General features: G+C 57.0%; 1 protein-coding gene across 17 annotated transcripts in view; it reads right to left on the bottom strand.

Moving 5' to 3' along the window:
• Positions 1-249: 249 nt before the first annotated feature.
• PTPRS (protein tyrosine phosphatase receptor type S) overlaps positions 250-25,185 on the bottom strand; it is a 138,533-nt gene continuing 113,597 nt past the window's right edge. For 9 of the 17 annotated variants that reach the window (XM_032252157.1, XM_032252162.1, XM_032252160.1 and 6 more), the window contains 23 exons: positions 21,384-21,501; positions 18,120-18,728; positions 17,548-17,645; positions 16,416-16,669; positions 15,699-15,792; positions 15,377-15,592; positions 14,791-14,948; positions 14,241-14,252; positions 13,579-13,691; positions 11,872-11,919; positions 10,677-10,774; positions 10,445-10,568; positions 9,743-9,918; positions 9,543-9,662; positions 7,633-7,787; positions 7,258-7,543; positions 6,804-6,982; positions 5,879-6,005; positions 5,672-5,797; positions 2,873-3,027; positions 2,592-2,727; positions 618-1,561; positions 250-587 (listed from right to left, as the gene is read on the bottom strand). In XM_032252157.1, the coding sequence (XP_032108048.1) occupies positions 1,493-1,561; positions 2,592-2,727; positions 2,873-3,027; positions 5,672-5,797; positions 5,879-6,005; positions 6,804-6,982; positions 7,258-7,543; positions 7,633-7,787; positions 9,543-9,662; positions 9,743-9,918; positions 10,445-10,568; positions 10,677-10,774; positions 11,872-11,919; positions 13,579-13,691; positions 14,241-14,252; positions 14,791-14,948; positions 15,377-15,592; positions 15,699-15,792; positions 16,416-16,669; positions 17,548-17,645; positions 18,120-18,728; positions 21,384-21,501 (3,471 nt within the window). In that variant the 3' untranslated portion in view covers positions 250-587; positions 618-1,492. Of the gene's footprint in view, positions 588-617; positions 1,562-2,591; positions 2,728-2,872; positions 3,028-5,671; positions 5,798-5,878; positions 6,006-6,803; positions 6,983-7,257; positions 7,544-7,632; positions 7,788-9,542; positions 9,663-9,742; positions 9,919-10,444; positions 10,569-10,676; positions 10,775-11,871; positions 11,920-13,578; positions 13,692-14,240; positions 14,253-14,790; positions 14,949-15,376; positions 15,593-15,698; positions 15,793-16,415; positions 16,670-17,547; positions 17,646-18,119; positions 18,729-21,383; positions 21,502-25,185 lie in introns of those variants that run through there. The other 8 variants (XM_032252164.1, XM_032252167.1, XM_032252168.1 and 5 more) reach the window with 4 other exon arrangements.

Here is a 25,185-nt window from a genome sequence, read left to right as displayed (position 1 = left end):
AATCATGGTCACTTATTAGAATAAGAACGCAAGGCAGCCCCTACCGGGCCAGGGCTTGGGTTCTGGGTTCAAATCTTGGCCTGGCCGCTTCATTGCTGTGTGACCTTAGGCAACAGCACCTCTCTGGGCCAACCCCTCTGACACGTGACACCATGAAGGGAGATCAGCTTTCTAGGCCCCACCTACCCACTGGCCTGCCCCAGGGGCGAGACTCCACAGGCAGGGGCGCAGCAAAGACTCCACAATGAGCCGGGTCGGACGATCTTCCTTTAATACAAAGTCGATTTATCTACATACGCGGGGGTGGGAAAACCACCCGGCTGCTTCTGCTGGAATAAACAGTGTGGAAAGGAACCGCAGATCTGCCCTTGTACAAAGAGGAACAACTCGCTTGCTCGGGGGGATGGGTGGAGGGGGTCCCGTCCTTCTGGTTTTGCTCCCAAACTGCCCCACAGTCTGGGGGAAAGGGTCCCTGATGTAATGCAGGATACAGCCACTGTCCCCAAAGAAGTAGGATCCTCTCCGTCTCCCAGGGGGTGGCAGACAGCTCAGGCTGGGGGGGTGGGGGGGGCACCGTCATCTCACTCCTCTTACAGCAGCGTCCCCCTCAACCCTACCCCGCGGGTTCGAACCCAACACCACTGGGTCCGAGTTCCCCCGTGACCCTACCCTCAGAACTGTATTTGATATGTCTGAAAATTTAATTTATAAAAATGAAACAAAAAGGCATGGGGCGGTGGGGGGAAGCCAGAAAGAAAACAGGACATCCCATTCTTCTGTGAGCAAAGCACACTTTCTGATGGCGGGTTCCCGATTAAAGCAAGCTAAGACACGGGCCCGCCACGCACATCTGCGAACGTAACCATCGCACAAGGACGTTGTCTACAGTGAAAAAATAGACCGTCTTTGAATAGAATATGAATAAGCTGAAGTTGTTCTCTTTGAAAGTCGTTGACTGTCAAGTCTTTTGTTTCTTTAAAAAAAAAAAAAAAAAAGAAAAAAACATTAAAAAAAAAAAGAGGAAATGTCACGGGATACAGTTACACTGAGAGTTCTAAAAGGAAGCTGGATTCTGGTCCCAGCCCAGTGTCCCCAGGCTGCAGGGCAGGGAGGAGCCTCCCGGGTCCCCCCACTACCACGGGCAGGGCAGGGCGGGGGTGGGAGGCGAGGGGTCAGTCTGCGCCCCCCTCCTCTGGTTCTGGGGAGCACTCCTATTTGCTCACCATCCCCCCACCCCACCACCCCGGAATCTGGTTTTGGAATTGGAAGGAAAGGAGGAATGTGCCAAGTAAGTATTTGAAGGCGGGGCCTGGGACCAGTGGGGGGCTGGAAGAGCTGCGTCGTCCTCCCCAGAAACGGTGCAGGGCTACCGCTGTGCCGCCGCCTCCTGCCCTGCCCACTGGGGTTCCAGGCCTCAGGAGGTCCGCCCCGGAGGGGCAGAGGCATTGGGGCCATCCGGGACCGGTGGTGTCGGGCCGGGGGGACCATGGCTTTAGGTTGCATAGTGGTCAAAGCTTCCGAGGTACTCCAGTGCCGCCTGGTAACAGAACTGGTACTCGTCCTGGGGGAGCAGAGGGGAACCGTCAGCGCCTCCCCTGCTCTGACACCTCCCAGGGCTCCCTAGTGCCCTCAGGAGCAGGCCAAGCTCCTTAGACTGGTGCATGTCTCTTGCAGAAGGTCTCTTTGGCCCCCAGGGTCCTCCCCAGATGAACTGGGCAATGCCACACCTTCCTGCCATCCACAGCCAGGCTCTTCATCTGGAATGCCCTGTCTGCCTGGAGGCCCTAGTCATCTTTGCATTTTTATTTCTTTGAGATGGAGTCTCACTCTGTCACCCAGGCTGGAGTGCAGTGGTGAAGACCGCGACTCACTGCAACCTCCGCCTCCCGGGTTCAAGTGATTCTCCTGCCTCAGCCTCCCAAGTAGCCGGGGTTACAGGTGCCCACCACCACGCCCAGATAATTTTTGTATTTTTAGTAGTGATGGGGTTTTGCCATGTTGGCCAGGCTGGCCTTGAACTCCTGACCTCGGGTGATCCACCTGCCTCGGCCTCCCAAAGTGCTGGGATTACAGGTGTGAGCCACCGTGCCTGGCCTCATTTTTACTTTTTTTTTTGGTAGAGATGGGGTCTCACTGTGTTGCCCAGGATGGGCTCAAGTGATCCTCCCACTTTGGCCTCCCAAAGCGCTGGGATAACAGGCGTGCGTCGCCGTGCCCTCTCATACCCCTCCACTGGAACATTCTCCTTGGAGCCAGGAGTCTGGCCCTCAGTGTCCCCATCTATACAGTGGCTGGACAGGGTGAGTGGTTCCAGGCAGGGTCCAGGCTGAGCCACCAACTTGCAGTGACTCTGGGACTGCAACGAACCCATCTCTGTCCCCTCCAAGGGCCACTTCCCCGCTCAGACCTTCAGCCAACCGTTGCGTTAAAAGGGTCCCTCGTCCCCTTCTGGGGCAACAGGTGTCTGTGGTGGCTGAGAGTCCCAGAGAGTCCCAGGTGGCTGCAGCCATCTCAGAGGAGGCGGCTGAGGCTCAGGGCGGCAGGGGCGTGAGGCCGGGCAGCCCCCCGCACCCCCAACGTCCCGTCGTTACCTCCGTCTGCACCATGGCCGGCCGCTGGGTTCGCAGCATCTTCACCGTCTGAAAGATGTCCACCACGCCTTCGTACCGCATCCGCTCCAGCACGATGCTAAGCGTGATGAAGACGCCCGTCCTGCCCACGCCGGCGCTGGTGGGGGTGGAGTGGGCACAGCCGTTCAGGGCGGGCGCAGGGGAGCCCTGATCCGTCCACCCGACTCCCCCAGGGACTCGAACAGCCCAAGCTTAGGGCTGTCCCCCGCACCCCAGGCCTCCGGGCACTGGAGGGCGCTCACCTGCAGTGGACAGAGATGGGGCCGTCCTGGCCGAACTGCTCCTTGGTCTTGTGCACTTGGCCGATGAAGTCGATGAAGCCCTCCCCCGACTTTGGCACACCCTGTTCTGGCCAGTCTGTGAACTGGAACTGCCGGACGGTCCGCGACTGGCCGTCCTGGAGTGCAGAGAGCCCGGTCCTGCTATCAGTGGCCATGGGGGTTTTTCTCCAGCCTCCTCATCCTCACTCCATTTTTTTTTTTTTTTTTTTTTTTTTCTTTTGAGACGGGGTTTCGCTCTTGTTACCCAGGCTGGAGTGCAATGGCGCGATCTCGGCTCACCGCAACCTCCGCCTCCTGGGTTCAGGCAATTCTCCTGCCTCAGCCTCCTGAGTCGCTGGGATTACAGGCACGCGCCACCATGCCCAGCTGATTTTTTGTATTTTTAGTAGAGACGGGGTTTCACCGTGTTGACCAGGATGGTCTCGATCTCTTGACCTCGTGATCCACCCGCCTCGGCCTCCCAAAGTGCTGGGATTACAGGCTTGAGCCACCGCGCCCGGCCGCTTTTTTTTTTAATTAGATGGTGTCTCACTCTGCTGCCAGGCTGGAGTGCGGTGGCGCGATCTCGGCTCACTGCCACCTCCGCCTCCCAGATTCAAGCGATTCTCCTGCCTCAGCCTCCCGCGTAGCTGGGGTTATAGGCGCCCGCCACCACGCCCGGCTGATTTTTGTATTTTTAGTAGTGACGGGGTTTCACCCTGTTGGCCAGGCTGGTCTCGATCTCCTGACCTCGTGATCTGCACGCCTTGGACTCCCAAAGTGCTGGGGTGACAGGCGAGGGCCACCGTGTCTGGCCGCTCACCCCTACTATTTTTTTGAGATGGAGTTTCGCTCTTGTTACTCAGGCTGAAGTGCCATGGTGCCATGTTGGCTCACTGCAACCTCCGCTTCCTGGGTTCAAGGGATTCTCCTGCCTCAGCCTCCTGAGTAGCTGGGGTTAGAGGTGTGCGCCACCCGCCCCGCCCTCACTCCTGTTTTGCACCCTCTCAGGCACTCCTTCACCCCGACAGCTTACCATCCTCCTCAGTCCAACTGCCCTGCTTTCCACAGAAACACGCCCCGCTCACTGTCACCACTGCCCACCACCGAGCTGTTCCTTTCCCCACATCTCCAGTCCCACCAGCCACATCCCGTCCTGCGCCAGCATCCTCCATCCTTCCATACCACAGCGCACCCGGCTCTGCCCTTCCCTCCTCCTCCCCGCCACGGCGATCCTGTCATTTCCCGCTCAGCAGCATGTCACAGCTCTTCAGCACCACTGAGCTCCGGCACTGCCCACAGCCCGACAGTGCCTTCATCCCCCGTCCTCCACCGTCCAGTAACGGTGCCATTTCTACCGCCCACCGGTGCTCACTCATCTCCTGTCACACCATCATCTCCTGCCGTCCACCAATGGTAGCTCATTTTTCACCACCCAAAATGATCTGACACTCTCTTCTAGAACCGAATGCCGTTACTCATCCTCTGCCCTCCGATGGGGCCATCCATGTTCCACCGTCCACCACTGGTAACTCGTCACCTTTCCATCCGACAGTTCCATCCGACGCCATCACCTTCCTCATCTACCCCCATGCCGCCCTGGTGCCTCCTCCTTCACCACTCAGTGACGGCGTCTTCCCCTGAGGGTCTTCCTCCTCTCTCGTCGCCCTCCTTCCAGTCTCTCTTCCCACCACCCACTGGTGCTATCCAATCACATCACCCTCTGCCATCTTCCATCCTTCACAGGTCAATGGTGCTGTTTCCCAGCATCCGCCACCCAAGTGCACCATCTCCGCTGACACGTGTTCCCCACCATCTGCCTCGTTCCCACCACATCCTCCACCCTCAGATGGCGCATCCGACACTGCTATCCTCCGCCGCCGTCTGCCCTCCCGTGTACCATCTTTCCCTGATGGTCCACGTTCTCCAAATCTCCTTCCTCAAGGTTCACAGCACTGACTCCTGCCTGTTTCTGGCCTCCCCTGCTGGCCAAACCTCTGCCCTTCTCCAGTTCCATCTTCATCCATCCACCCCTGTAAAGCCTCACCCTCCACCGACCCCAACAACCACCTCCCACGGACACTCCATCCTGTCACACGCACGTCCAGGCTCCACCCTCCGCGGGCACCCTCTTGCATGGCTCGCGGCACTGCGCCCGACGCCTTCGCCCTCCGCCGGCGGCATCTCGGCTAGCGTTCTCCATCCTCTACCATCCCGATCTTCCACCACGTACTCTGATCCTCTGTCGCCACGAGGCCGCCTTCCGCTATGAGTTTTCAGCCACCGTCACCTAACATCTCCCTTTCTCCCTCCACCTGACGGTGCCGACCTCCACTGAGCCTTTACCGGCCAAGCCCGTCCATTCTCATCTCACCCGGCGGTGCCGATCCCCCCCATCTGACTGTCTACCACCTCCACCCATCACCCCCCGCCCTTCAACTCTCCCTCCCCCTTTCAGCCATTGGGTCTCATCCTTCGCAGGTGGCTGCCTCCAGGGGAAAGCCCCTTTTGTTTCCTTGAATGTCATCCCTTGGGGCCATGCTCCCTAGAGAGTGTAGCTCCCACACGGTCAGCACGGGGACAAGACCCTCTCTTCCTCCTGTGTGGTGGCAGGAGCACGTGGCCAACTGGTCAGCTGGCCTTGCTCCTGATTCTAACGCGCCTCCCGAACCCCAGCCTCCTTATCCAGCAGCAGCCAGGGCAGCCCTCTCCAGATCACTAAGGCAACAGCCTGGTGTACCCTGGTTCCAGCCCCTCCCGCCCATCTGTCCCCACACTCACCCGGGCGTCCGTGACCTTGAACTCTCGCAGAATATACTGAGGCATGTTGTATTCTGCCATCGGATCGACCACGAAGTACTGGTAACGGGCAGAGCGCTCGGCCGGCCAGTACTGGTGACACTTCTCCTGCGGAGACGGCAGCCACGGTCAGCGCCGTGGGAGCCACGACCGGGCCCTCGCCCCTCCCTGCCATGGCCCCTGGCTCACCCGGCCCATCTCCCGTAGCTTGGTGAGCATCACCACGATAGTCGAATTGTTCTCCCACAGCATGCGCCAGAAATCTTCCGTGGTCTCCGCCAGCGGCCCCTGGGTCGCAATGTAGGCCTTCTGTTGCCTGCAGGCGTGGCGGGTGTGAGCTTGGGGCCGCCTGGGAGACCCAGCGTGGGACTCGCCTGATGCTGCCCGGGAAGGTCAGGACCGAGCCAGGACTCTGCACCAGCCACCCTGCTGCCTGTAGGAATGGCTGCCAGGTGCATCAGCGCCCCGGCCGGTGAGCCCATTTTGCAGGCCGGGAAACCACCAGTCTCATGACGAATTCCAATTCCTTGATAAAGCTGCGGGCCTTCCACTAACCTCTCCTGATTTCTTCCCTCCACCTCCAAGTGCCCCTGTGCTACTTTCAGTTGCTTACATGGGCTGCGCGCTCTCTCAACCCTCGGGCTTTGCATGTGTGGCACCCTCTGCCTGGAACACCCTCCTCCCCATGCCAGGATTTCTCAATCTCTGTGCTAGTGACATTTGGCCCTGGACTGTTCTCTGGGGCAAGCTGTCCTGTGTACTGGAGGATGCTGAGCAGCATGCCTGGTAGCAGCATGCCAGTAGTAGTCATTGTAACAATAAGAAATATCCCCAGAGCCAAATATCCCCTCGGTGTCAGAATTACTGAAACTGAGAACCACTGATAAAAAAGAACAGATGGAATCATGTTATGGACAGCAGTCATCAGTTAAACACACACCCAGAGATTCACAGATAGCAGCCATCAGTTAAACACACATCTAAAGACGTATCGTTAAACAGCTCGGGGCTGGCAGTATCTCTCCAGCTCTGTCTCTCACAAGACTGGAAGCCTTTTGAGAGCAGAGATGGGGGTCCTTCTGGGGCCCCGAGGCAGAAAAATCATGGCACGTACCTGTAGCCATCAATGAAGCTAGCGTTGATGTAATCAGAGCCCTCCACGCCCCGGATGGGCTGCAGACAGACCCGTGTGCTCTCATAGGGCATGATGTTCACCAGGCGGTTCTTGAACTTGTTACAAGGCAGATTGGCACTGATGAAGCGTGATGTGTGGGCCTTGGAGTTGGCCAGCCTCTGTGGGGAGGAGGAGGAGACCAGGAGCTACCATTAGGATGAGGGAGGTTATGCTTTCAGCCAGAGCACCCATGGTGGATAGGTAGGTAGGTAGCCCCCCACCACCTTGTAGTCCCCATTGCTCGGGGCCAGCCTGATTTTTGGCTCTTTGGGCTTCTACCCCGCCCCGCCCATGGCAGCCTCCGCAGCCCCAGCCCCGCCCCCAGCAGTCCCTGCCCCGCCCCCGGCAGCCCCAGCCCCGCCCCCGGCAGCCCCAGCCCCGCCCCACCCAGCACCTTGAACTCGAGTTCCATGCCGGTGACGTGCTCGCCAGGCTCCACCTGGGCCAGCTTCTGGATATAGGCATAAAGGCTGCGCGCCGGCACTTCTGTGTTCCCGCAGCCCACGGCCTCCAGCAGGGCCTCGTGGATGAAGCTGTACTGGTCCTCCGTCTGCACCATGTAGTTACGCTGGGACCTCATGAGCGTCACGTGGCCATAGACGTCGACTGTCTTCTCTGGCTTGATCCGCTCCAGCATAGCATCGATGACAATGAAGCAGCCTGTGCGGCCCACACCGGCACTGCGGGGACAGCCACGTGGCGTTCATGGGCCGCTGGGCTGCAGGGACCGGGGGCAGCGGTCGGAGCAGAACCCGGTGGAGGTACATACCTGCAGTGGACCACGATGGGGCCAGCGTCTGGCGGGTTGCAGGTCTTGACTCTCCGCAGGAAAGCCAGGAAGGGCGTCGGGTACTCAGGCACGCCATGGTCTGGCCATGCTGTAAACTGGAACTGGCGGACCTCCCGTTTCTCACTGGAGCCATTCTGGGGACCACAAGGATATCACCTGTCACTCTGGCTCGCCCTGCCACCCAAGTGCTGAAAATGTCCAAGTCGCACAGCAGCTCACGCCTGTAATCCCAGCACTTAAATGGGAGGCCGAGGCAGGCGGATCATCTGATGTTGGGAGTTCGAGACCAGCCTGACCAACATGGAGAAACTCCATCTCTACTAAAAATACAAAATTAGCTGGGCGTGGTGGCGCATGCCTGTCATCTCAGCTACGCAGGAGGCGGAGGCTGGGGTGAGGCAAGATCGTGCCACTGCACTCCCGCCTGGGCAACGGGAGTGAAACTCCACCTCAAAGACAATGCCCGTGTCTGCGCCTCCCCGTCGCCATGTCTCTAATGCCCGGCTTGGGGTCTAACTGCCCCTGAATGTTTCTGAGTGGATACTCTTGTGGATGTCTCACACACAACATGGCCAACTACGTCTGGCCTTCTCCCCAAACCTGCTCCCCCGTCTCAGCTGAAGGTGACGCCATCCTTCCGGGCACTCTGGCCAGAACCTGGGAGTCACCCTTAACTCCGCTCCCCTCCCGCATCCAACATCTCAACCAGGACCATTGGCTCTGCCTTCAAAGTCTCTCCCAATGCACCTGCTCCTCTTCTCCACGGAGGCCAGTCTGGTCCAGACCCATCACCACCCTCTTTGTCCCACACCTTAACTCCCACCCAAGCCCCCTAGTCCTCCCTGCAGCAGCCAGAGGGCACCTCTCTCTGCCCACAGCCCTCCATGGTTCCTGCCTCCCACAGGGTCCTGCACAAGCTGCCCTGTCACCTCCTTGCCCTCCCCACTGGTCCTCTAACACCAGGCACAGGCTGCGCCCTCTTACCTGAAATGCTGTTCCCCCAATATCCCCCAGTACCCTATTCCAGGTCCCTGACAATGTGTTTCCGCTCTGATTTATTTTCTCCTTTGACATTTCATAGTTGTGGTCTGGGTCTTCTGTACTAGACTGTTATGTCCCACAAGGGCAGAACGGATTTGTCTGTTTGGGCCCCTGGTGTGTGCTTGTGTCCAGATTAGGGAGAGACACATGTATTTAATGTGTGTGATTGAACCAAGAATTCTCACTCACTCTTGTTCATTACTCAATTTTCTGGCCCTTAGGTCAAGCATGTGCCTGACAGTGAGATGACCTGGCTGGGTGTTGAGGATACATCATGGTGCCAGTAGCACCTCCCCTCCCCATCATGACAATAACAAATGTTCCCTGGATGGCAGAATTATCCTAATTCAGAACCAGAAATGTAGAAGAACAGATGGAACCACTATGGACAGCAGCCATCAGTTAAATACATATCTAAAAGACCTTCTCCATCCAGGCCTGACTTCACAGGACTGCCACTATCCGTCCATTTCTGTCTGGAGACTCCCTGAAGGCAAGGCTAGGACCCTGCTGAGGCCCCATCATAGGCTCAAGCTGGGTAAGGCCAGAGGACATGTGGGCAAAGAACACCTGGGGCATGAGTAAAGGTAAGGGAAAATCGGGCTCATTGCTGAGTTGGGTGCTGCTGGCTTTGTCCTCCAGCCATGTATGGAAACAAGCAGTACCCTCTCTGAGCCTCAGCTTCCCCCTCCATGGAAGTGGGTTCCATGAGAATGTAGTCAGCATGGATAGACACACTCGGCTTTCTCTGTCCCATGGGGAGCTCCCTGGGTAGAAGTGGGTGCCCTCTGCCTGCCTCCCATCACATACCTTCCCCCCTTCGCCCCCAGCCCCAGCCTGGGCCCCACCTTGTGCAGAGAGAACGTCCTGACGCAGAATGTGGCCAGCTCAATGGTGTCTAGCAACGTGACCTGGATGAAGCCATAGGTCTCTGTGCCTCTGTTGGGCCAGTACTGATCACACTTGATCTATATCGGGCAAGAGAACAGGTGTCAGCAAGGGGCTGGCCGACGGGACCTTGAGGGCCGTGGTGGGGTCCAGGGCTCACCCGTGACTTCTCCTCCAGCCGTGTCATCATAACAATGGTGGCCGACCGCTGTTCCCACACCATACGCCAGAAGTCCCCGAAGGTCTCGGGCAGCGGCCCCTGCGTGGCGATGTATGCATTCTGACGCCGGTAGCCGTCCACGTAGTTGGCATTGATGTAATCACTGCCCACGATGCCTGGAGCCGGGGCGAGAGGCCAGGGGTCTGTGGGGGAATCTGTCTTTCTAGACTGGCTTTGTCTGGCTCACTGCTTCCTGGAAGTTCACTCTGACTGTCCCCAAGGTGATAACTGGGTGTGTTACTTCCCAGTTTCTCCCCCTCAGCACTATTATTGTCTGTGGGTGGAGCCATCCTGGGCAATGCAGGGTGCTGAGCAGCCTCCCTGGCCTCCACCCACTCCACGCCAGTAACATTTCTTCCCCCAAGGTTGTGACAACCAAAAATGTCCCTGGACATTGCCAAATGTCCCTGGGCAGCAGAGCTTCTCTGATTGATCACAACTGATGCAGGAGGACAGATTAAGCCATGTTATGGACAGCAGCCATCAGTTAAATACATATCTAAAGATGCCCAGTAGCCTCCAGCTGGAGCTGGACCAGGTCGATGACCAGAATCAGGCTTTAGTGGCCAAGGGAAGACATGGGATCTAGTGCTTTCCATGCAATGGGGAAGGTCAGGTTAGGCCTGGGGGTCTCTGAGCTACCTTCGATGGGCTGGAGGATGACGCGGGAGTGGTCATAGGCGATGACATTGGCATAGCGGTTCTTGGGCTTGTTAACTTCCAGGTTGGAATGTTCCCATGTGAACTGCTGTCCAGGGTCGATGGACTGTAGAGGAAGGGGAGGGCGTGGGTGTCAGGGTAGGTGCCTGTGAGGCGGAGGTGAGGCGGAGGTAAGCGGGGGCGGGGGCAGGGGTAGAGGCAGGGGCAGGCTCACCTCATACTCCTGGGAGAGCTTGAGGCTGTCGTTGGCCTTGAGCCGCTCCGTGTGCTCCGCCATGTCTGCGATGGGGATTGGCGGATGGCTGAGCATGCCTATGAGGGTGGAGCAGACCCCACCGGGGTTGGTCACCAGGGGGCCAGCCGGGGACTGAGGGAAGGGGTGCTCTACATGTGAGTCTGCGATGGAGGAGCTGCGGTTAGAAGGGCGTGGCTGGGGTGGGGCTTGGCAGGAGGGGTAGATTCGGGGTGGCTTGTGAAGGGGCCGGGACCCCAGGTCTAGGGGACTCTAAAGGCAGCAGGTTTGAGGCTGCCGCTTGGGGCAGAGCTGGATACCCCTGGAGGGCTCCAGATCACAGTCGCTGGCTCATCCTGTTTCCTTCCAACCGAGCTGGGGGTGGAGGGGCTGGCAGAAGGGTCACCCCGGAGGATGTGAAGTTCCCAGTGCCCCGAGCCAAGAAGCAAGTGTGTGGCACAGAAATTAAACAGCAGATGCGGCCAGCTGGGCTTCGGAAATCCTATCCCTGGGTGGATGACTGACACCCCTTTCTGTCCCTCTGGGATCAGAGGCAAAGTCCTCTTGCAGGAAGAGGTGAGGGGCTGGGGAGGGATAAACGCTATGTGTGTGGGTATGTGAGGCGGGTGAGGGGCCCCCATCTGTCCCTGCACTCGCTTGGAGCAGGAGCAGGTGCCAAAAGCCCTGGCCTGAGAGCTCTTATCCTTTCAAGCCCCCCAGGGTGGCTGCTGGAGGTGCTGGGTGTGAGCTCGGTTCCCCCTTCCCGACATCCCAGTCTGCAGAACCCTGACCTCTCCTGGTACCTGTGTGCAGGGTGTTTAGCCATCAGGGGGTTTCTAGGCCAGTTGGTAACTCCAACTCCCACGTGTCCCTAGCTGCCCTGAGCGCCCCCCAGGAGCTCACATCTAAGGGGGCTGCCTGTCACATGGGCATGTCCCGGGTACCTAAGTGCCAGGGTACCAGGTCCCTGACATGCACGCAGCAGTCACAGCCACCTAAGGGCCCAATGGAGCAACCCCCTGCCCTCTCCCAGGAGCCAGCACAGGACAGGTGGGCAGGGGCCAGTGGCGGAGGGCGGGGCGCGTGGACACAGACAGGAGGCAGGATGGAAAAACCAAAGAGAAAATGAACAGACGGGGCCAAAGGAAGCCAAGAACAGAGAAACACAGGAACTAACTTTCAAAGTGAAACCCCGGCTCCCTGAGGGGGCTGCTGAGGCCTGAATCTGCAAACAGCAAACAATAAATAAATGAAAACATGCAGGGGGGGGGGTTCCCCCCTCCCCCCCCCCCCCCCCCTCAATGGCTAGCAGATGCAACGGGCAGAGCAACGCGGACAACCTGAGGGACATATAGCTGCCTGGGCCCCCACCTGAGACCCCCATGGTAGCTGCTAACTGTGTACCCCTCTGGCTGTATACCAGCCAGTCCTGGTCTTGCCCTGTCACTCTGGAAGGACTCCAAAGTGCTAGATTCTTCTGTCTACAAATCCCTTCCCCCAGACCAGCCTGGCCTTGGGTCTCCTCTGTTGAGGTCAGCAGAGGGCATTCTGAGGAAGGAGGATGCAGGACAGTGAGGGAGAAGCTGGGGGAGCAGGGAAAGGACATATGGGCCCATGCCATGAGCTTCAAGGAGGACAGCAACCATCAGTTAAATGAACATGTTGAAAATCCTTATTTGGAGGGAAACACAACAGACATAAGCTAGTCCAGAGACAGAAATGAGACGAGAGCACATCAGTGGTGAATTAAAAGACTCTGCATGATCCCTTCAGAAGACTGCAGACATCAGTTACATACACATTTAAAATTCTCATTTGGCTGAAAAACCAAAACAACATGAATCAGTACAGAGAAAGGGATGAGAATACATGAGGGGTGATACATGAAACCCTGCATAATCCCTTTATGAGGATAGCAGCCATTAGTTGAATATGAATGGTCAAAACCCTCATTTGGATGAAAACGGAAGTGCCACGAGCCAGTCCAGAGACAGAAAAAAAGAAAGTATAGTAGGAATGATATGTGAGGCTGTGCATGAGGCTTTAAGGACTAAAAACATCAGTTAAATATAAATGTTTAAAATCTTCATTTGGTTGGAAAATAGAGTTGACACGAACCAGTTCAGAGGTAGGAAGTGGAGACCAGATACAGTTGGAAGGACAGATGTAACCAGGCTGTGAACCCATAAGGAGAACAGCAGCCATCAGTAAAATGAAAAATTCCTTATTTGGTTAGAAGCGGCTGGCATGAGCCCATGTAGAGGGAGGAGATGGTGGCCTTTGTGAATCACACATGAAGATGATTAAGGATAAGACCTTGATTCAGTTCTCCTGGACTAGCAGGAGAACTGACTTTAGCTGAACCCTATCAAATCTACAGGGAACTGTAAAGGGGAATGAGCCCCAGCAGCCATGGTGGGGAGAGGTACAGGGCATGGGGCAGGTATAATGTCTGTACCTTGTTAGGGATATATTCCAAGGGTGTGTGGAAAATGGCAGAGGACAAACCTCAACCCCCACTGCTGAGGAACCTTAAGACTAGAAATATAAACAGAAGAGTAGCTCTTTCTGCCCAAGAAAATGAGGAGTTTGGGTTTTCTGTTTTTTAAAGACATCATTTTTAGGTTCCTGAAGAGGACAGCAGCCATCAGTTAAATGTTAAAAAAAAAAAAAAAAAGCCTCACTTGGTTGTAAGCAGCACCAACCCACGGGTTCCAAGCCCAGATCCACATAGGGTACGAGGCATTTGGGAATCAAGAATTTGGCGACACCAAGCATAGTTCAGAAGGGGCCCGTGAGGGGCCCCCTGTGTGGCAGCTGCTGCTTCTCCCCAGTTATTTGCCCTCCATGGGTGGTATCCCTGGAACCATGGATAAGTACATACCTGGAGTCTGGAAGTTAATGCGTCTCATTTCCACAGGGTCCTTGGGGTGGTGAGGGGCGAGGTCGGCGTTGTTTAGGAGGCATTTGGTGCGAGGTTCTGAGTCCTTGCGTTTACTTTAGAAGAAAGAAGTGGCACAGCCCAGTTAGTACACGCACATGCTCAAAGATGCAATACGTATGTGTGAATACCATTCAGGCCCCGGGAATGTGTGGTAGCAAAGGACCCGTGTACCACGTGACTGGGGTTTCCAGGAACCAACACAGATACATAAGCAAGCTCTGGGAGCAGCCAGGCATCCCGTCTCCTGTAGGCACAGCCATCAACCCATTCCCCATCCTCGTCCTCTTGACTGAGGCTTTTAAAGTTAACATTTAACTGATGGCTGCTGTCCTCTTCAGGAACCTGAAGTTGATGTCTCAAAAAAACAGAAAACCCAAACCCCTCATTTCTTCGGGCAGAAAGAGCTATTCGTCTGTTTATATCTCTAGTCTTAGGGTTCCTCAGTGGTGGGAGTTGAGGTTTGTCCTCAGCCATTTTCCACGCTCCCTTGGGATATATCCCTAGCAAGATACAGAAATTACACCTGCCCCATGTCCTGTACCTCTCCCCACCATGGCTGCTGGGGCTCATGCCCCTTTACAGGGGACAGGGCTGGTTCTTACCTGTCAGGTTTGCTGTTCCCAAAAGCGACAGGTGAGAAGGGGGAAAAAGAAGAAAAAGGTGAGGGGGTGCTGGCCAGCAAGGGCTTGCTCTGTGACTCTCAGTGGCTTCCTTAACCTCTCTGAGCTTTGGTCTCCTCTGGAAAGTGATGTCATCTTTCTTGTTTATCCCCTTCCCTCCCGACACCACAAGGAGGCTCATCTCAGCCCTCCCTTTCTAAGCTAGCACGTGCCCCATGTGGCCACAATGGCTATCCTCAATGAACTGCACACAGGCAGCCTCCGTCCCCAAGTCGTCTTGCTGAGATGAAGACAGGACTTAATAGTTCATAGACGCCAATGAACTATTCACTGGCCTGCTTTGAACCCTAGCTCTGCCATTCCCATGCTGTGTGACCTTGATCAAGTGGCTTAATTAATCTCTCTGAACTTCAGTTTTTCCATGTGTACAGCTGAGACCTTCAGTGATGATTCACTGAGACAACTCCTCCTCCCTCCTCCTCTTCCAGGAAAGCCCTCCCTGCCGCCAAGTAGGGGAGGACAGGGGGCTTACTTCTTGTAGAGCAGGATAGCAATGACAATGCAGATTATGAAGACCACGGCCAGCACGGGCCCAATCACCCAGATAAGCCCCTCCTCGCCGTCCACGATGGGCTGGGGGTCCGGGTTGTCTAGCTGGAAGGGGTCTGAGAAGGGACTGGCTGCAAAGGTCTGCAGGGAAAGGGGGGTCTCCATCAGTGTACACCCTCCTTACGGTGGCCAGATGGGTCTTTTTCAAACACAAACCCATGGTTTTCCCCTCTTCTAAATCCTACGTTCCTAAATCCTTGCCCCTGAAGGCCTATATGACCTGGTCCCTGCCAATCATTGCTCTCCCCATTCCCTTCTCTGCTCCAGCCACTCTGAAATCCTTTTTGTACCACCAGACCTTTGCACATGCAAATCCTGGGATGTTATTTTTCTTTGCTGAACTCCTACTCACCCCTCAACGCCCCAGCTGCAAGGTCCCTTCCTCTAAGAAACCTTCATTTCAGGATATCCTCACTCCCAAATCTTCCCCTCTGCCCTGCTCCCACCACAGCGAGCTGGGAAGATTGGAGCATGTGTCTGGCTGTGGGCAGACATCATTCAGGACTTACAGGCTCGGTCTTCTGAAGCACAGCAAGCACAAAGAGGACATAGCGGTGGCCGGGCTCCAGGCCCCGGTTATCGAAGCCGCCGTACTGCTTCTGGTCGCCGGGATGGAACGTGGATGGCAGCACAGAGAAGCGAGCCGCGATGTAGGGCCGGGGCACCTCCAGCTGGCGCGAGTGCCGCAGGCTGCGCCTCTGGAGCCGGGAGATGTCCTGGATGAGCTGTGGGAACAGAGTCGTGGGTGGCTCAGAGCTCAGCTGGGAGCAACAGGGCACGTGAAAGCTGGAACGTATCTGTGCCCTGCAGGTCAGGCCCCCAGGACCTCACCTCCTCCAGATCCATGTCCTCTGGGCTACCCAGCGGGGTCAGGAATTGGCCTCCGCGAGACTTGCGCAGTGGCACCATCACGATGAAGTAGCTCCTGCAGAGAGATGGGGAAAGAGTTCGGGGAGGCTGTCGACAGGCATGACCAAGGGATGCTACGTGGGGACAAATGGGAGTGGGGGCGTTTATCTGAGTCTTCCCTTCCATTTGTACAATGGGCCTATTCCCCTGTGTCCCATCCACAAATGACCACAGTTCCTGACTCAAGCCTCCAGGCTTGGATCATGCTGTACTTTCTTAAGTCTCATTGTTGAACTTCTGTACATCCTTCAAAGCCCCAGCTTCAATGCCCACATAACCCTGAAGACCTTACATCTCCTCTGCCTCTCAGGCAGAGTGCTCCTTTCCTCACCGGGGGCTCTCAGCTTTGCCTTCGCACCAGTTGGAAAACCCAGAACCAAATCCTCTCAGGGGCCCTAGTATTACCCAGTGGGGGATGAGGCATATGGGATATCAGGAAATGCTGGAAGAGCAGACATAAGGGCACATTTAGTGACAACTGCGCTTAATCTTGGACAGCCCCACGAGCTGGGGCTGATACGGTCCTTATTTTATAGACGGGCAAGGAAAGTCAGGCAGAGAGAGGGTATGTGGCTTGCCCCATCCTCACAGCGGGCTGATGGGGGTGATGAGGAACCCGGAGCATGGGGGTAAGCGTACTGGACAGGCACGGGGCTCTGGCCGTCGGGCAGATACACCATGATGAAGCCGTCGGCGTCGGGCTTGGGGGCGACGCTGGGCTTGCCGTTGAGCAGATTGAAGGCGGTCCAGGCGGTGACCGTCTGCTGGAGGCCGCCCAGGCTGCTGCCGCGGTTGGTCAGCACAAAGTTGTAGAAGGTGTGGGGCTTGAGGTGCGTGATGAGCTTCTTGGTGGTGCGGCCGTCCACGTCCAGTGTGAGCCCATTGTACTGGATCTGTGGGCCAGGGTTAGCTCAGCGGGGCCTGATGGGCTCAACACCTGGCCATGGACTAAGCCCTGGCTCCAGGCTGAGTCCCCTACCCCAACTGAGCCCTGATCCCAGGCAAAAATCCAACATTGACTGATCCCTGATCCCAGGCTGAGTCCCCAACTCTGACTCAGCCCCAACCTCACTGAACCCTGACCCCAGGTGGAAACCCAACTCTGACTGAGACCTAATCCCACACTGATTCCCTGACCCCAGACTGTGCCTAAATTCCAGCTGGGCCCTGACCCTAGGTGGAAGCCTACTTTGAGCCCAGATCCCATGCTGAATCTCCAATCCCAGTGAACCCTGAACCCAGACTGATCCTGAATTCCAGCTGAGCCCTGACCCTAGGTGGAAACCACCTCTGAGACGTGATCCTAGACTGATTCCTGATCTCAGACAGAACCTCAATGCCAGGTTGAGCCCTGACCCCAGACTCAGCACCAACTCCAGACTAAACTCTGACCTCAGGCTAAGTACCAACTCTGAGTCCCAATCCTGACCATGCCTCGGTCCAAGCAGAGCCATGATCTAAGGCTGAGCCCCAACTCTGATTTCCGATATTGACTGAATCCCAGGCTAAACCTCAATCCTAGATAAGCCACAATTCAAGGCTGAACGCCAACCCAGATCCACAATATTGACCTAACCTCAATCCCAGCTGACCTCCAATCCTAGGCTGAGCCCCAACTCTGACTCCCAGTATTGACTGAACCTCAGTCCTAGCTGAGGACCATCTCTGACTGAGCCCTGATCCCAGACCTCACACCAACTCCAAACTGGGCCTTAACCCCTCCTGGACTACAACCCCTGACCCTGCCTGCCTGCCTGCTGGGCAGTCGCACCTTGTAAGGCGTGGGCGAGTTGTGGTTGTCGGGGAACTCCCAGCTGAGCAGGACCGACGTCTTCATGATCATTTTCACCTTGAAGTTCTTGGGCGAGACTGCCGGGAGAGGCCGCCGAGCAGGGAGAGAGCAGAAGAGAGGCCGCGTGAGTGCCTGGCACTGGGCGGCGTGGAGCGGGGTGGGGTGGGGCGGCCCAGGCGCTCCCTGTCGTCCGCTGTGCCCTTGCCCACGGCCTTCCTGCCTGGCCCTGGCCCGGCCCTGCCCTGTCCCAAGTCCCTGCTTCGGGAGACGGCGCGGCTGCAGAGGCTGCAGAGAGAAGGTGGTGGAGGAGGAGAAGGAGGAGGAGGAGGAGGAAGGGGAGCGAGGGAGGGGGCGGCGGTGGGGGGCGGCGGTGCGACCGAGGCACGTCCCACCTTTGCCAACGCCGGAGCCTCGGGGTCCGGACTTGCCTGAGTGACCACGAGGAAGCAGAAAAGTGACCACTTACCTGGGCGGGGGAGAGGGAGGGGCTGGGGTGTGGGGGGGGCGCGAGGCCCGGTCCGGCTCTGGTGCGGGGGTCGCCGTGCGCCTACCTTGGTCCCGCAGGAACGTCCGGTAGCGGACGGGGGGGCTGAAGGGGCCGGGGCCCTGGCGCGTGTGGGCTCGCACTTGGAGGTCATAGGCCGTGTCGGGCTTCAGGCCCCGCAGCGTGAGCGCGTTCTCCGCGCCCGGCTCGGCCGCCGCCGGCAGCTCGGTCTCTCGGGCGGGGCCCAGGGCGCCGGCCTCCCGCACGGCCACCGTGTACTTGACGATGGCCCCGTTGCGCTCGGCGGGCACGGGCGGCAGCCAGCGGAGCAGGACCGTCCCGGCCGACGCGTTGCCGGCCGCCTCCAGGATCTGCGGGTAGCCGCGAGGCGCGTCCTCGGGGATGCTCAGGACCTCGGCCGCCTCCTCGCCCAGGCCGCCGCGGCTGCGGGCCGCCAGACGGAACACGTACGTGGCCCCCTTGTGCACGCCCGACGCCGTGTAGCGGTCCTCGGAGGGCGCGAACTCCAGGGTGGCCAGGGGCGTCGAGTCCTCGCGGCCGAACTGCAGGCGGTAGCCCAGCACCTGGTCCTCCGCGGCGCCGGCCGGGGGCTCCCAGCGTGCCAGCAGGCTGCCCTCGGGGGTCTGCTGCACCGACAGGGTGGGGCGGCCCAGCACTGCGGGGACACGGGGCGGGGTCAGGGCCCAGGCGCACGAGGTGGGGGCTGTAGTTTTCATTTTTGTTTCCCTCTAATGTCATTTTCTTTTTTGAGTTGGCGTCTTGCTATGGCGCGCAGCCTGGAGGGCCATGGTGTGATCATGGCTCAATGCAGCCTCGAACCCCTGGGTTCAAGTCATCTTCCTCTCTCGGCCTCTCAGAGTGCTGGGATTACAGGCCACTGCACCCAGCTGGGGTTGTGGGTTTTAAAAGGAGGTCTCAATGGCAGGGCGCGGTGGCGCATGTCTGTAATCCCAGCACTTTGGGAGGCCGAATCATTTCAGGTCAGGAGTGGGAGACCAGCCTGACCAACATGGTGAAACCCCGTCTTTACTAAAAATACAAAAATTAGCCGGGCGTGGTGGTGGGCGCCTGTCATTCCAGCTACCCGGGAGGCTGAGGCGGGAGAACTGCTGGAACCTGAAAGGCACAGGCTGCAGTGAGGCAAGATTGCACCACTGCACTCTAGACTGGGCAACAGAGTAAGATTCCATCTTCAAAACAAAAACAATAAGCCGGGCACGGTGGCTCACACCTGTAAGCCCTACAGGAGGCTGAGGTGGGTGGATGACCTGAGGTCAGCTGTTCAAGACCAGCCTGGCCAACATGGTGAAACCCCGTCTCTACTAAAAATACAAAAAACTGGGCGTGGTGGCGCGTGCCTGTAGTCCCAGCTACTCGAGAGGCTGAGGTGAAGGTTGCAGTGAGCCCAGATTGTGCCACTGCACTCCAGCCTGGCAAGAGAACAAGACTCCATCTCAAAAAAACAAAAAGAACAAAAATAGGAAGAGTTAGGTCTCGAGAACGCCTCACTTAAGCAGCAAAGACTTGAAGGAGCAGAGAGGGAACCACGATAAGATCTGGGGGAATCGTGTTCCAGGCAGAGGGAACAGCCCATGCAAAGGTCCAGGGGCGGCACTGGGCTATGGGCGCGGAGGTGAACACTCAGAGCCAGTGAAGGAAAACGTGTACAGCTGCCGCTGCAGGTCCGCTTCCGTTAATAACGCAGCCCTCTCCTGCCTTGTTCGGCCCTTGTTCAATGCAGGCACCTGACCAATACCCACGGGACATAAAGGCATCTGAAGTCCTGCCCCTGCTCTGTGGTTTGCACGGCCTGGGTAGTAGTCAACATGCCAAGAGAGAGGGCAAAGAAAGGTGAGAGCTGGGCTGTATCAATGAAAATGGACTTCTCCACTGCAGGACTTATCAGGGCCTTTAATGGACTGCCATGAATACGCAGGGTGGCGGGAAGCAACTTATGCAGTGAGTTCTGCTGAGCAAACACAGCTCTAATACAATGTCCCTGAGAGACAGGAGAGAAGTAGTGCCCTGCCGGCTAGAAGGGAGGGAGAGATCACAGGAGGCTGCTTTGAGGAGGTGGCATGTAGCACATGCAGACTAGGCGGGCGAAGGAAACAGTGTGGGTAAAGGAAGGGGCTGTGTCCAGCTGGGAGGCCCAGAATGTGGGGTATGGTCAGTGGTGTGGCCCCAAGGGTCCCCGAGGAGGGGATGGGGGTGGGGGCTGGGACAAAGGCCACAGGAGTCTGTCAGCTGTTCCTGGAATACTCTGGAGCTCACTCTGCCCTCTGGAATCCTTCTCTGGGCCATGCCCTCTGCCCGGTGTACCCTCCCCCACATCTTCACGGCAGCCACTATTTCTTTGTTCAGCTCCCTTTTTCTTTCCTTTTTTTTTTTTTTGAGACAGAGCTTTGCTCTTGCTGCCCAGGCCGGAGTGCAGTGGCACGATCTCGGCTCACTGCAACCTCTGCCTCTTGGGTTCAAGCCATTCTCCTGCCTCAGCCCCTCGAGTAGCTGAGATGACAGATGCTCGCCACCACGCCTGCCTAATTTTTGTATGTTTAGTAGAGATGGGGTTTTTCGCCATGTTGGCCAGACTGGTCTCCAACTCCCGACCTCAGATGATCCGCCTGCTTCGGCCTCTCAAAGTGCTGGGATTACAGGTGTGAGCCACCACACCTGGTGTTCAGCTCCATTTTGGCTGGAAAAAAGCCAGCCCCTTGAGGCCAATGGGAGGGACACAGAGGAGCTATAAGGAGAAACTGAGGCAGGGCCACCAAGAGAAATAAGGCTTTCTGAGGCAGTGGGGGAAGACAGGCACACCACCCTGAAAGAACCAGCTACCCAGGTGATCAGAGCCCTGATGGGGGAGGCACAGGGGACAAGGGGGCCCAGAAGAATCAAGATTGCGGGATGGGACCATCAGGAAAGGCTTCCCAGAGGAGGTGTACCTTGAGCCAAGACCTACAAGTAGAGGGAGGAGCCAGCCAGCAGGGAAAGGGGTATCCTGGCAGAGGGCACAGCCCAAGTAAAGGCCGAGGGGGGGACAGACGGCCAGGGGGTCAGAGGTTGTGGCTGTTAACTGTTTCTGTCTGGTGGCAACCGGGGGAGAGGAAGTGACTGATGAAGGATGAGGCAGGGGTGGGGGGCCATGCTGGGCCCTGGACGCCCTCCTGAGCAGCCCCCACACCTTTGTCTCACTGTTCCTGCTGCCTGGTGCACCCTCTGCCCGCCCTCCTGGGCTAAAGGACTCTGGGTGCATGCTCTGGTGCTAGTGGGGGCAAAGGGGCTGCTGTGGGGTGGGCGGGTCGCATACCTGCTCCCTTGGTCACTACCACCTTGGGTTTGCTGCGAGCGCCATCGCCCTTCATGGTGTAGGCGGCTACTGTGATGGAGTAGGCGGTCTCAGGCTGCAGGTTTGTGATTATCATCTCCTGCGGGCGGGGCTGGGGGTCAGCACCATGGCCAGGGCCGGGAGCAGCCCGCCCCGCCCCCCGCCCCATGCTGAGATCAAGCAAGGAGGACGCAGGGCCCGGATCACGGGCAGACACATGCACACAAGCTCATGCAGAGACCACAAAACATAGCGGCGCCATGCTCAGAGGGTACATGCAACATCCAACGAGCGCACCGTTGCTTGCCAGGACCAATTCGGTCCTCTTTGCTCCATTTCCCCAATTCCCGCCATCACCCCCGACAGTCTGTCCTACCCACAGCAGCCAGGGGGCGCCTGTGAGCACCATAGTCAGGGCCCATCTCCCCTCTGCCTACCTCCCTCCATGGCTCCCACCTCCCTTGAGGTCAAACCCCAAGTCCTCCCTGTGGCCCACAAGGCCCTGCACATCCCCTCCCGGGTCCTCCCCTCAGCAACAAGGGGCTCTCCTTGCGTTCCTCCAACACACCAAGCACAGCCTGCCTCAGGCCCTTTGGCACCGGCTTTTCCTGTCTCTAGGCTCACGTGTGTGCTGGAGATGACCTGTACCAACTCATGAGAGCCAGTGGTTACATTTTCAGAAATTTTGTGAGCCACTTATGAAACAGAGCTGTCATTAAAAATTAAACTGTATAAGGCCGGGTGCAGTGGCTCACGCCTGTAATCTCATCACTTCGGGAGGCGAAGGCGGGAGGATCACTTGAGGTTAGGAGTTCAGGACCAGCCTGCCCAACATGGTGAAACCTCATCTTCACTAAAAATACAAAAATAAACCAGGCATGGTGGCGCACGCCTGTAGTCCCAGCTACTCGGGTGGCTGAGGCAGGAGGATCACTTGAACCTGGGAGTCGGAGGTTGTGGTGAGCCAACACTGTGTCGCTGCACTCCAGGCTGGGTGACAGAGCGAGACTCTGTCTCAAAAAAAAAAAAAAAAAAGAAAAAAATCGGTATAAACTTACAATCGACTAAGTTATATTGAAAGCAAAGGCAATAAATACAGCAAAGCCACCTTTTCTGGTTATTTCACTAAGGCTACTGCGAGCTCTGTGGTTATCTGTATGGTTACTGCTTTGAAACCATGTTGTCTATTGCATCTGTACAGAAACATGATCAGGAGCTACTCAGCACCTCCCAGGTGGCTTGAAATTGACACGGTGGGAAGTATTTACACCACGGAAATGGGCAAATGCTACAAAACAGGACTAACCACCCTGGGCCACCCAGAGAGCAGATTTTTACTTTTTTACCTTGTTGAGACAGGGTCTGACTCTGCTGCCCAGGCTAGAGAGCTGTGTGTTCACAGCTCACTGCAGCCTCAACCTCCTGGGCTCAAGCGATCCTCCCACCTCAGCCTTCCGGGTAGCTGGGAATACAGATGTGTACCACCACAGGCCTGGCTAATTTTTGTATTTTCTTTTTTTTTTTTTGTAGAGATGGGATCTTGGCATGTTGCCTAGGCTGGTCTTCTACTTGTGGGCTCGAGCAATTGGCCTGCCTCTGCCACCTGAAGTGCTGGATTACAGGTGTGAGCCACTGTGCCTGGCCAAGAGCCAATTTTGAAATGTTTGCCTCACTGTCTAAATCCATCCCCACCACACCTGTAACAATGTGTGTTTTGTTCTTGTTTTTGAGACAGAGTTTCACTCTTGTTGCCCAGGCTGGAGTACAATGGTGTGATCTCAGCTCACTGCACCCTCTGCCTCCCAAGTTCAAGCGATTCTCCTGCCTCAGCCTCCCAAGTAGCTGGGACTACAGGCATGCACCACCATGCCTGGCTAATTTCTGTATTTTTAGTAGAGACAGGGTTTCACCATGTTGGCCAGATTGGTCTCAAACTCCTGACCTCAGGCCTCCCAAAGTGCTGGGATTATACAGGCATGAGCCACTGCACCTGGCCTCTTTTTTTTGAGACAGAGTCTCGCCCTGCCGCCCAGGCTGGAGTGCAGTGGTGCCCTCTTGGCTCACTGCAACCTCTGCCTCCTGGGTTCAAGCAATTCTCCTGCCTCAGCCTCCTGAGTAGCTGGGACTACAGGCATCACCACCACACCCAGCTAATTTTTGTATTTTTAGTAGAGATGGGGTTTCACCGTGTTGGCCAGGCTGGTCTTGAACTCCTGACCAGAAGTCATCCACCCACCTCGCCCTCTCAAAGTGTTGAGATTTCAGGCGTGAGCCACCCTGCCTGGAAGATGTGTGTCTTGTTCTGATTAACATCCTCTCACGAGAGTACGACCCATGGGGAGGAGGGGCTCTTGTCACTACCACATCCTGAGCACCCAGCATAGACCTAGCATACAGCAGGTGCTCAACAAATGCTCATCCAATGAATGACAGCACGGAACACTCCTGGGCGCGCGGGCTTGCACACACACCTGTGCACACGCTCACAGCATCACGTGTCTGCAAGCACGCACACCCCCAAGCACAGGCCGGCATGCCTGGGAACTGTGGGGTGGGCCCAGGCCAGGGGGATGAGGAAGGGCAACGGGGATGCACAAACAGAGGGTCTCCTGCCCCTGAGCCCACAGTCCATCCTTCCCAGGGTCTCCGCAGGAGGAGCAGGGTTGGAGCCCAGGTGGGAATATTCCTCCTAGATCCCGTGTTAGGGGGACGGGGGCCATCAGAGCCTGTGGGACCAGTGGCTGTTTGTTTATTAGAGACAGGGTCAGTCAGGCGCGGTGGCTCACGCCTGTAATCCCAACACTTTGGGAGGCTCAGGCGGGCAGATCACCTTGAGGTCCGGAGTTCGAGACCAGCTCGGCCAACATGGCAAAACCCCATCTCTACTAAAAATACAAAAATTAGGCCGGGTGCAGTGGCTCACGCCTGTAATCCTAGCACTTTGGGAGGCTGAGGCGGGCGGATTGCCTGAGCTCAAGAGTTTGAAAGCATCCTGGGCAACACGGTGAGACCCCGTCTCTACTAAAATACAAAAAAGTAGCCAGGCATGGTGGTACGGACCTGTCAACCCAGCTACTGGGGAGGCTGAGGCAGGAGAATCACTTAAACCCGGGAGGCGGAGACTGCAGTGAGCTGAGATCCTGCCACTGCACTCCAGCCTGGGCGACAGAGTGAGACTCCATCGCAAAAAAAAAAAAAAAAAAAAAAAAAAATGTTGGCCAGGCTGGTCTCGAACTCCTGACCTCAGGTCATCTGCCTGCCTCAACCTCTCAAAGTGCTGAGATTACAGAAATGAACTAGCCACCTGGCTAAGGGACCATGCCAATTAATAGCAGACTTGGGGTTCTCAGCAGAGCCTGGTGCTCCCAGGTTAGGGGCAGGAACATAGCCCAGAGAGAGGTAGCAACTTGCCCAAAGGCACACAGCAATTCCTCTCTGTGGTTTAGGGCCTCCTGAGAAAGCACTGTGGGGTCATAACCAGGGTATCACAGCGCTGCTTTCTGACTGGCCCGGCTGACACCTCTCCTTACCCAGGGGCCAAAATGTCCAGAAAGAGGCATTTCTAGGCCACACAGGGTTGAGTGGAAGGGTGGGGCTGGGTCTAACAGGAGAGGAGGCATACTCACAGGAGGAGTGACCGAGGGTAGGGGAAGGACCAGGGAGGCCTGAGCCCCACCGCTGGCAGCAGCCATCAGAGTGAGGCCGGTTTGGGGATGACTCTCAGGTCCCGGTGCTCAGGCCACCCCTCGGGTCTGCACCCGGTATCCCATTTCCCTGGTGCAAA

The sequence above is a fragment of the Sapajus apella genome, unplaced genomic scaffold, assembly GCF_009761245.1.
Source record: "Sapajus apella isolate SASKATOON/1434 unplaced genomic scaffold, GSC_monkey_1.0 scaffold77, whole genome shotgun sequence".
Classification (NCBI taxonomy): domain Eukaryota; kingdom Metazoa; phylum Chordata; class Mammalia; order Primates; family Cebidae; genus Sapajus; species Sapajus apella.
The sequence above is the reverse complement of the archived record's forward strand: the minus strand, read 5'-3'. Positions and strand labels throughout refer to the sequence as shown.